This window comes from Microtus ochrogaster, chromosome 10, assembly GCF_000317375.1.
Source record: "Microtus ochrogaster isolate Prairie Vole_2 chromosome 10, MicOch1.0, whole genome shotgun sequence".
Taxonomy (NCBI): domain Eukaryota; kingdom Metazoa; phylum Chordata; class Mammalia; order Rodentia; family Cricetidae; genus Microtus; species Microtus ochrogaster.
The window spans coordinates 64,219,667-64,231,917 of record NC_022016.1 but is presented as its reverse complement, the minus strand read 5'-3'; the positions used below and the strand labels follow the sequence as shown (position 1 = coordinate 64,231,917).

The window sequence follows — 12,251 nt, the reverse complement described above, 5'->3', positions numbered from 1 at the left end:
TCCCTTTAGTGTGTGCCTGGTTGTACTCCCTCAAGTTGAACACATTAATACATTGCCCAGCAATATAAATATCAACTGTACTTCTGAAACAATATGTAAGCACATAGACACATAGAAATACATGCTCAAGGAAAGAAATGTGAGGGAAATTTCTAAACACTGCTCACAATAGTATGGACTAGGATGCCACTCATGTTAACCAGCAAGACAGTGACTATGGTGGGAATTGTTTTTTTTATTTCCAAATTTATTTTATGAGATTACAGTTATCCTGACAACCAAACTACACAAAGACCCAACAGAGAGAATTACAGATCAATTTCCCTCAGGAACACAATATAAAAATACTCAATAACATACAAGAAAACTGAATCCAAGAACATACCAAAAACATTCACCACGATCAAGAAGGCATCATACCAAAGATGCAGGAATGGTTCAATATACAAAAACTAATAAATGTAATTCACCACATAAACAAACTTTAAAAAAACGTGGTTATCTCATTAGATCCTGAAAAAAAATCTTTGACCAAATCTAACCCCTTACATGATAAAAGTTATGGACAGATTAGAAATACAAAGAACATACCTCACAAAGATAGCCACAACAATACCTCCCATCTCATATACCTTTAAGTATTGTGATCTCTGCTCTGCTATGACTAAGTAAAATTGAGTTCTCTGATTTCAGGGAATTGTTTTTGATGGGAGTAGAAATATGAGACTTCAAAGCATCTTCAATCTCCAACTTCCCTGTCCCATCCCCCCTCCTGACCAGTCTACTGCTCATAACCCTCACGGCTGTCCTTCCTTTCCACCCAGGTCAGGAGCCCATCATCCCTCACGGCATTTCTGCATCAGTGTCTCCATGTGCCTCCTGCCTCTGCATTTTCCTCCAACACATTCTTTAGTTTTTCTTTAACTTTTAAAAATTATTTTCATACAATGTACTTCGATTTTATCCCTCCCCTCCTCCAAATTCTTCCAGACCCTCTCCACCTAACTTTATGTCTTTTCTGTACTATTTTAAAAACATATTAAACTACAGAAATTAAAGAAAAAAAACCTAAAAGCAAAACAAAAATATCCAACGGAAACCAAATCCCTGGAGTCAGTCTCCTGTTGCTTAGCTGCTCCTGAACATGCTTCCAGGAGTAGAGTGTCACTGATTAGCACACTCCGGTTTACTGGAGAAACTGATTGTACCCTTCCTGACAGGGATCAAATGCAAATAATTTCTTCTTTATGGGCAGAACTTTGTCTCCACTTCCCTTTCTCAGTGCTGGCATTTTCTTCCTCAACATGTTCTTCATGTTTCATGCAGGGGTTTTTCAAAGTTTTCCCTTTTGCTCCTATCTGGACTGCCAAAAGCCTTTAATGAGCTCCCATGCCTGCCATTTGAGGCCTGCTTCTGGCGCACAGACTCTGAAGTGGGGAGGAGAAGAAGGTTAAGTCTTCACATTGTCCATCTAGTTGAGCTTATGGAGACTCAGCACAGGTCAGAGCCCTCCTAGGACAGAGCTGGATGGCTAGTCACAGACCAGCTCTCATGAGGAGACTTCCTCTGGTGTCTGAGTGTGGGAGGCCCTGGGATGTACTGAATGTAGAAAGATCCGAGGTAAGACAATTCAAAGTTTGATTTCTATGACATAGGGACACCATTTAGGGATCTGCAGCTAGTTATAGTTACTTCGCTTACAGTGTACCAGCAGGAAGGTGACCCAATTCCATGAGCCCTGGACTCACAGATAAAAACATCAGGATTGAGTAACAGGTCAGAAAAATCTGCATGTATTAGCCGCAACCTACAAAGCGCAAATCTGGAAGGTTTAGGATCAGGTGTCCTAGAATATACTTGAATACATAGCAAAATTAAGCCAAACTAGGCTAGAGTAGACTAACCACCGACCTTCCAGCAACAAATTAAAACAAATATGATTTCCCTGTCTACAAAGTTCATTCAGCTGTAATTCTGTGGTGTGTGAGAACTCCTTTAAAGACATTGATGATCACTGCTGTCTCAGGGATATGGCTTTCGACTTCACTTGGGATCTTTGAGCTCAGGGCTCCATATTCTTTATCAACATGATTGGGAACAGAAAATCTATCTGTAAATATTTATTATCAGGAGGAAGGAAGAAAGAAGTAAGGACACAAGGTTGAGAAAAAGAAGAAAAAGGGCAGGCAATGTGGGAAGAGGTCTGGGGAGTTTGAGATGTATGCACAGAGGATCTGGAGATGGATGGTTAGGCTAATTATTACCTCTAGACCCACTTTCCTAAACCCCACCCACAAGCTAAACACCAGTGACCACTTTACCACTTGTAAATCCAGGGAAGGTGTCACTGATGGCGGTTTCTAGATAAGAGGAGGCCCCATAAAACAACTGATTACTGATTCTTGGCAGCTCAGTCTCCAGAAATATTCCAAGGTGCTGTAGAGTTTAAGGGACTGAGTCTTTCACTTCCTCTGCGAGTAGGCCAGCCCTGGATCCAAAAGATGGCCCCTATAAAATCCCGCTTAACAAAGACAAGCTCAGACATCTTCACCTCTTCCCATTGGGACCAGTTGTTGAGGTTTTATGACCCTGCCTCCTCTCTGAGCTTCCCCAGGAGTGATGGGAAAGGGCCATTTCTCTTCCCAGTAGGGATGCTAAGATGATTCCTGGATGCTGTCAACAAGAGCACTACAGGGAGACCCTTGGGGACAGAACAGGAGGAGACAACCCACAGGGGGAGTAATGGTGACCTGTTCCCTTTTCTAGACTAATTGGGGACTAAGAGCAGCTCAGAGAAGAGGAGTGGGATCTGGTCACCTGGTTACACAGGTTTAGAAATTAAGTTCTCATTTTGATTCCTCTTTTGCTGCCCAAACCCTGAGCCCTGACACTCAGTGAGTCCATGTTTGAGTCACAATTCTCTTCCTTCCTCAGCTACCTTGTGGCAATCCCAGTCCTCTCTGCTTAGCTATGTAGTATCTGAGCTAGTTACCCAGTCACTCTGGTGCTAATGAAGAGTCATCAATAATGGGGCCGGAGGGTGGCTATGAGACAAAGTAGATTTACTGCTTCTGCAGAACACCCAGTATGTTTCCAAGCACACACATGGCCCATTACAACCATCTATAGCTCCAGTTCTAGAGGATCTGGTGTGCTCTTCTGACCTCCCCAGGAACCACAGATGTATGTGCAATATGTACATTCCTGCAGGAAAAATGCTCATATAAACAAACGAACAAACAGAGTCAACCATGACATAGCAATATGGAAGTTAGCACTGATATCCCCATGACAATGGAGTGAGAAAACTCTGATGGGCTCATGTCTTTTAAATACAAATGAGAATTTGGGTCCAAATATATCAAGCTCTAGAGTACATTCTTTGAACTTGCTGTTATTCTGCCTTGGTTGCCTCTTAGGTAGAATTCCAATAGTAACTTATGTCCTTTCTAGACTGGCTAGAAAGTAAAATGTGGTGATGTCAGCCCTCTCTCACAAGAGCTGGCCCATGTCCTATGACCTTTGATCTTCATCCCCGCTTCTGTCTGTGTCTTGGTTTCCCAAGGATTCAGAAGGAGATGACCTGACTAAAAAGACTTCCTGCTGAGAGCAATTGATTGATAAGGGGCTAGAATTCCTGTGAACTGCTCCTTAAACACAGTCAATAGTCAAAGGTAATTATAAAATGACAGTTAAATAAATTGTATTGGAAACAAGACAGTGTGTAGGTATGTGACTCAGCTGTATAGCCTCTGAGTAAATAGAATGCTTGAGGTTAGAGTCTGAATCAGAGCATTAAAAAAAAGTGAAGCCAACAAAATCTCCGAGCTCTGCACACCCTGATGAACAACCCCATTTCCCTGTGCTCTGTTTTCTAGTAGTTGTTTAGTGTGGCACCTTTGCTGGTTGAAACTGCTGTTCAGTGTCATGCGTTGCAACCATGACATTGGCCAGGATGGGTGTATTTACACTTTAGTAATTTCCAATCAGCACTGATCAGATGCACCTTGGTCCCTGAAGTGCGATTGCTAAGCCTTGTTCCACAGCTCTAACCTCAGCTCTTCTTACTCCTGTTGTTGATCCTGATTATCTCTGGAAGGCAGTGGGGTCCAGGCAGAACTTCTTCTCCCCCAGGATTGATAAAGAAACACATTTATAGAGAAGCAGACAGAACTGATTGAGCATCATATATCGAAACAACCATCCTGGCTCTGTTGAGTTTAGTCTTAGATATTTTATTATGGATTTTTAAGGATGGGCTCAAGAGAAGAGAGGCACACAGACCATTTGCATTAGACATGGAATTCAGCAACATGGCAGCAAAAGCAGTTCCATAATGGGGACAGAACTTGAAGAAGTGACAAATCCCAAAGTCTCACAGAAAGCATATTTGGTATCTGGCAAAAGTAAAAGACAGAAGAGTGAACAAAAACCTAGGGTAAGGGAGGAATGATACACCTTTCTGAGCGAAGACTCCAAAAGGCAAGCAAACATAACAGAACTCATGGCTGCACCTGAGGGACTGCACACCCTCTCTTTTTAAAGGACTGCAGCACTAAGATATTGTCAAGAATGGGCCTACCTGCCCATTGCACAGACAGTGTACAAAGACCCAGAATATTGGAGTGATTTGGCAAAAGTCTGTCAGCTAGCAAATGATAAAACTAACTCCAGGGTCTGGGCACTTGCCTTTTGAGTGAGACTGAATCTGCCATGTCTATCACATGTTTAATTGTGTGAGTTCAACCTAATGATAGTACATGGGGTTCCCCCCCCCCTAAAAACCACTACTGTTATTCAGAGCCTGGCCTACTCCATGGTGGTCTTGTTACTACCCCAGAGGTCAGCATGAAGGAACAGTCAAACTCTAGAGGTTTTCATCTGCACTAGGTAGACCCACAGGCCTGAAGGAGAAGATGGTGAGCTTGGAGAAAAAGAGAAGACAGCAGGCCCATAGCTCTCACAACCAGGGACTTCTTAATTGGTCCCCAGCTAACAATGCCTCATTAATGGACCACGTAAGAATATACTCATTTGGTAAGATGAGCACTTCAAAATGTGTTCTGGTTTTATATCTAGAGAAGCAGTGATGAGGACCATGACAAGCAGTGGGAGGATGGCCTGGGAAAGGGGCACACAGGTGTCTGCAGAGGATGCCATCCCATCCACTTCATTCTTCACACCCTTTCCTCTTGAGGACACCTTTGATGGGGATCCACATGAGACAGAAACATCTTACCATTCTTTCCATTTCTAAGAAGGCTACCCACAGATCTCTCCACACTCATTTTATACAATTTACTATTATATTCCATGGATGTTCATTACCAATATAGCCATCCCATGGACCAAAATGCACTTATCAATATAAACTCTTACCTTGGAGAAATTTGTTCTTCCAAATCAAATGTCATGGATAGTGTTCTGTTCCTGGATGGGTTTCTCCTCACTGCTGTCTTCAAGCACATCCCAGAAACAGGGAACAGTGCTTTGCTGGCCATGTTCAGGTTTGACATAAATGTCACACAGAACCATGTATTACCATTATGAGTTTTCTAACTTTCTCTTCTTCTTCAATTCACAATAGGGACCTGCTCATGGGGACCACAGACTCACCTGTGGAAGGGAAGTAGCCAGGAAGACCACTTGGGCCGTTTGCTTGTATAACCTACTTGTGCCTTCATGGACTTGGAGATAGCTGTGTGTCCACAGTAACATTTTATCATAACAATTTTGAGATCCAGTAAATGTATGCTCAGTGAAGTATGAGGTGACAGTCCAAGCAGCCAACTGTCCCTGTTTCCTCCATAGTTTTGGAAGTTTCTTGCCATGTACTCTCTGTTTACTCAGGTAAAATTTTATCCCATGGGTAGCTGATGGGGGTTAAAGACTCTGTAGTTACACTTTTGTATAACTAGATAGTTATAGCTACATTTTTTTTGTTACCAAGTTCAGAAAAGAAACTTACAAAAGAGATGTAAAGTTTATGAGGTTGAGAGACATAAAAACTCACTTTTTTTCTAAAATATTATAAGGTCTAAATATTTATAGGTTTGTAATAAAAGTCAAAAAAAGAAGTTTTAGGTATAAAACTTTTAATTCATCATGATAGGATGGAAAATAATTTCTCTGCATTTGCCAAATACTAACTGATTGGACATTGTAAATGTAATTCTTTCTTTTCTTTAAAAATGGTGTACATCTCTTTATTTTCCAGTCTATCAAATATCATTGTTTATATTGTTATCCAATAATCCTAACTTTTTATTTTCATATTTGTATTAAATAATTTACTTTTTATTTTTCATACCAACCCCATTTCCCCCCTCCCTCTCCTTATCTCACCCCTCCACCTCCCCACTTCCTATACCCATCCACTTCTCAGAGGGGGTAAGCCCTCCCTCAGGGAGTCAACCAAGTCTGGTGTACCAACTTAAGGCAGAACCAAGCCCCTACCCTCCACATTAAGGCTTAGCAAGGCATCCCCATATAGGGAATGGGCTCCAAAAAGCCAGTTCAAGAACCTGGGATGCTACTGCCAAGCCCCTCCACCAACAGATAACTGTTAGCCACATTCAGGGGGTCTAGTTCAGTCACATGCAGGTTCCTCAGCCATCAGTTCATAATCTGTGAGCACCCCCTAGCTCGGGTCAGTTGTCTCTGTAGTTCTATCCATCTTGCTCTTGACCACACCCCTTGTTCACATAATTCCTCCTCCTTTTCCTCAACTGAACTCCAGGAGCTTAGCCAAGTACTTAGCCATGAGTCACCATATCTGCTTCCATCAGTTACTGGATGTAGGTTCTGTGATGATAATTAGGATAGTCACTAATCTCATTAAAGGGAAAGGTCCTTTCAGACACCTTCTCCACTATTGCTAAGAGTCTTAGCTAGGCTCATCCTTGTGGATTACTGAGAATTTCTCTAACACCAAGTTTCTGCCTAACTCCATAATGGCTCCTTCCTTCAAGATATCTCTTTCATTACTCTCCCCCTCTGAACCTCCTGCAACTCTGTCTTCTTGATCCTTCATGTTCCCATCCTCTCCCTTCTGTCTCCTTCCCATTTAACCAGAAGATCTCAACTATTTTCCTTCCTGGGACTCCACATGTGTGTCCCTCTTAGGGTCTCTCTTTGCTCAAGATCCTTAGCCATCAGTTAAATGCAAATCAAAATGACTCCAAGATACCATCTTATACCTATCAGAATGGCTCAGATAAAAAAAAATCACTGATGGCATATTTTGTTGGAGAGGATGCAGAGTAAGGAGAATTCTCCTTCATTGCTGCACATACTTGTATAATCACTTTGGAAATCAGTACTGTAGTCTCTCATAAAATTGGTAATCAATCTACCTCAAGACTTAGCAACACCACTCTTTGACATATAACAAAATGATGCACAATCATCCACAAGGATGTTTGTTCAACTATGTTCATAGAAACGTTATTTTGTAATAGCCAGAATCTAGAAACAACCTAGATACCTACCAACTGCAGAATGGATAAAGAAAATGTGGTGCATTTACACAATGGAGTACTACTCAGCAGTCAAAAGCCATGGCATCTTGAAATTTGCAGACAAATGGATGGAACTAGAAAAAAAAAATCCTGAATGAGGTAACTCAGACACAGAAAGGCAAACATGGCATTCCACTCGTGCATGCATGTGATGTGTAAAGCAAAGGATAACCAAACTCTAATCCACAATCCAGAGAAGCTAGGTAAAAAGGAAATGTAATTCTTATTTAATAATTGTTCTTATTGATATAGTTTTATTGTGTTAGAATTAGCATTTCCATTTAACTTAGATAAAAGGGAGAAATGTTGTGAAATATTTAATCACTTTATTTGAAAGACATCTCTTTATTGGTTTAATAAGACCTGAATGACCAATAGCTAGGTAGGAGAGAATAGACAGGATATCTGGGGAAAGAGAGGAACTCTGGATGAATCCAGGCTCACAAGGAATATGCCGGCAAGATGTGAAACATGTCAGACAAACAAGATAGAAGAGATGTGAAAGGCAACATGGAAAAATTTAGATTAATAGAATCAGTTAAATCCAGATTAATAGAATCAGTTAATTTAGGTTATGAGAAGTAGTTGGGGAATAAGCCAAAGATAAAGGACAAACTTTCATAATTAATAATGAGGCTCCATGACATTGTTTGAAGGCTGGCAGTCAAAGAAATTCTGAAGAAAAAGTCTGATTGCACACATAGATATCCAAATGAAGGAGAATATAACTAGGCCCTTGCCACATACCATACAAAACGATTAATTCAGTAGGAACCAAAATCTAAAAGAAACTTTAAAAACAAAACATGGGAGAAATTTTCATGACATTGGATAACAAAACAATTTCTTAGCTCTACTGCAAAACAGCAAGAGAGAAAAGTGCTTGGTCACGTGGAGTGGAGTATTCCTGTAACACCAGCACTAGGTCAGATGTTGGAGGATCTGTGAGTTTGATGCCAGCATGTTCCACATCGTGAGTTCTAGAAAAGACGGGGCTACTTAAGGAGAATCTCTGTTTTTTAAAATATATGATTTGCATTTTCCAAAATACCATCAAAGGATATCATCAAAGATGCAAAAATTCTCCTAGGTGTGGTTTCCTATCCTATAATCCCAGCGCTGGTGAAGACAAAGAAGAAAAACTAGAAGTTCAAGGTTATCTTCAATAATGTGTAAAGTTCCAGGCTAGCCTATATTTACAAGAATTCTCAAAAATAATTCTAAGAATAAATAAGTAAATAGTAGGGAATATTAACGATGAATGTAGGGTACCCATTATCCAGAAATATACCAAAGAATAGAACTAAAGGGCCTAAGGCCTCCTTAGGAAAGAATAGTTCAGACACTAAATCAGAGAGGAATCTGCTGATGGGTCAGTTAAGAACTTCTCTGAAAATGAGAGGCAATCCATACCCTCCATCAGAAAATGGTAGAAAGGGAGTCAGCAGTCAGCAGTCAATGGTTGGGCATGCCCTTGGCTGCTGCCTATGAGGAGAAAAGTTGGGAAGGTTCTGATGAGAACCCAGATTCCTTCACTTCCAGCATTGCAGTATTTGACAGAAGAGGCCATCAGGTTCCCCATAGACCACACTGAATTTATGTGTGAAACTAGTTTTCTGAGCTGTATTGGTTCTGTTCCATAATCTATCAGCTCACCTCTGTCCTGACAACACTGCTGTGCTACTTAGCATACAGTGCCTCAGCTTCTGCTGTCTCTAATATGCTATCCACAGTTAGCATGTTTTGTGTTGGTTTGTGTGTGTGTGCTTTTGATTTCTAGGAACTATATCAGGTTATAAAATGCATATGGCTTGCTGCCTTCTAAGGAGAGGGGTTAATATATTAGACCATAGCCACAGAGCTTGTATTACTTCTCTCTACACAAAAACTTCCCGCTTCCTGCTGCCAGGCTGAACCATACTACTTCCTTTGGCCAAGAGAATGTGTGGAAAGAGAAGCAGGTTGCTCTTGAGAAGCTGAGTCATTGTCGGTTTGTCCACTGTTCCTTTGCCTAGGATCTAGGATGGCATGTTGGATATAAGGTTCCGCCTTCAGGATGGGTGTGAGAGGACAGAAGGTCATTCCACAGAACAATTAAATCAAGATGCTTTTCCTTTACCAAAAAGTGATAATTCACTCAAACGGCTCATGGATCCCGGTTCACTAGTCCACCCTACCATGTGCCATCACCTTGAGAAATGCCCTCTTGATGTCTTTGTTCCTCAGACTGTAGACCACAGGGTTAAGCAAGGCAGTGAAGGTATTATAAAAGAGTGAGATCTGCTTGTCTCGCTCAGGGGAGAAGCTAGAGTTGGGTCTCATGTAGATGTAAGAGGCTGGACCATAGAAGAGTGTAACCACAGTCAGGTGGGAGGCACAGGTAGAGAAAGCCTTGCAGCGGGCTTGGATGGATTTGATCTTGAGAATAGCCATGGCAATATGAATGTAGGATGTCATAATGAGGGAAATTGGAATAAGACACATAAGAATACTCAAGACCTGGTCAACCATCTCAATGAGGTGGGTATCCATGCAAGCCAGGCTAAGCACTGCAGGGCCTTCACAGAAATAGTGGTTGACTTTGTTGGGCCCACAATATGGCAGACTCATGGTGAAGAATGTATGTAACAAAGCAGAGAGGAAACCACAGACTAAAGACCCAGATGCCGACTCTATACACAGTCCCCAGTTGAGGATGACAGTATAATGCAGTGGGTAGCAAATAGCCACATATCTGTCATAAGCCATGATAACAAACAACATGCTCTCAGTAGCAGCCAGGGCACCAAACACATACATCTGCATCCAGCAGCCAGCAAAGGAGATGGTGTGAGAGTGAGCAAGAAGATGTATCAACATCTGGGGCATGGTGGTGGTAATGTAACCCGTATCCAACATGGCGAGTATACAGAGGAAGAAGTACATGGGAGTGTGCAGATGTGAGTCCAGGCAGATCAGCAGGATGATGAGTCCATTGCCCAGGACTGAGCTCAGGTAGATGAGAAGGAACACAATGAAGAGGATGCTGTTGGTCATGGGATCACTGGAGAAGCCAAGCAAGATAAATTCAGAAACCCAGCTTTGGTTCTGTCTTGGAATCATCCACATGGTTGAGGCAGTAAGAGAATCATTTCTTCTCTGTGTCACCTGACATGGGACAGCTATAGAGGCAAAAAGGGGAGATCCAGCCTGGTGAGATGGCTAAAAATATAAGAGCACTGACTACTGTTCCATAGAATCAGACAACTCAGAACTATCTGTACCTCCAATTCCAAGTCAAGTGACTCCCTCCTCTCACAAGTACAGGTCAGACACACATAGGGTCATAAGCATGTATGTAGGCAAAAACACATACACATAAAATTAAAAAAAACTTTTTAATTAGGAAAAGAATGGTTGGCATGTGAGTTCTAAGCATTTTTCTCAAGTTACTGAACCTCCCAATGTCTCAGTCTCTTGACCTATCAAATGAGGCTGATGACAAAAATGTCTCAGGAGAGTGAGGAATATCTAAAGCATTTCACATAACTCCTGGAACCAGAACATAACACATGACATGTGCGCAGTCTCGCAGTCTCATTCCATCTCTGGAAGGCAGAGGTGGGATCTGCGGAATAAGGTAGCTAACTACTGAAATCATGGGCCCTGGATTCAACTGAGAGACTTTGTCTCAAGGAATAAGGTGAGAGCAGTTGAGAAAGAACACCATGTCAGTCTCTCAACACACACATACACGCATACATACACACACACACACACACACACACACACACACACGCACATGTACTGCAGACATATGCAAAAGAGAGTAAACATATAGATGAAGGAGACAGAGCTAATGCCAGTCAGACACAAGCTCTCAGACTTGTAGTCCTATGGGCAATGATAGAAGTTTGTGCATAATACAATGGAGACTCTGTAATCTTCCCAAGGAGTGCTGATGGATCGTGGAGTATGGTAGCAGGAAAGTCACTTATTCTTTTTCCCCTCCCATCTCCCTATGTACAGAAACATTCAATTCCAAGTAACTCTAAAACATCCATTATTTTATTTATATTCAAGCATGATAAATACATCTATCCATTATTTTGCAGGAAGCAAAGGTAAGATTTCCTTAAAAGAATACTTTCCTTTAAGGGAAAAATAATGGTAATTTAGAATAAGCAATGGTACCCAAAATACTTATAGAGAGAATTAGAAAAGCACAAACGTAACAGCAGAGGCTCCCATAGAACAGTGAACCACATCTCAAGGGCATTTCACAGGCAGCTGTCCAGTGAGCACTGAGGAGGCTGAGGTTCTCAGCATCATTACATCTGGAAACTACAAAAGAACAGCACAGCACCAACGCCCACCTCCTCTTCTCAGTCTCACATCACCACACACCTACCAGCCTGGCTACAATAACAAATTCTAGTGTTGACAAGAGTAACTGGATCCAGTGGGAGATCCCTTAAACTGATCCCTTTAGTGTGTGTCTAGTTGTGTTCCCTGATGTTGAACACAGTTGATGCATTGTCTAGCAACAGAAATATCAGGTATATTTGTGAAACAATATGTAAACACAAAGGTTCCTGCAAACATATGCTCAAGGAAAGACATGTAAAGGAAATTTCCTAACACTGTTCAAAATCGTCTAAACTTGTGGGAGCCTAGTCTGTTTGGATGCTCACCTTTCCAGACCTGGATGGAGAGGGGAGGACCCTGGACTTCCCACAGGGCAGGGAACCC

At 41.7% G+C, this 12,251-nt stretch overlaps 1 protein-coding gene across 1 annotated transcript; it reads right to left on the bottom strand.

The window, feature by feature from the left end:
- Nucleotides 1–9,683: 9,683 nt before the first annotated feature.
- On the bottom strand, nucleotides 9,684–10,643 carry LOC101999706 (olfactory receptor 2A12-like). The gene has a single exon (XM_005353351.2). It carries the CDS (start codon nucleotides 10,626–10,628, stop codon nucleotides 9,684–9,686), a length of 945 nt encoding a protein of 314 aa, XP_005353408.1. The 5' UTR covers nucleotides 10,629–10,643.
- Nucleotides 10,644–12,251: the final 1,608 nt, after the last annotated feature.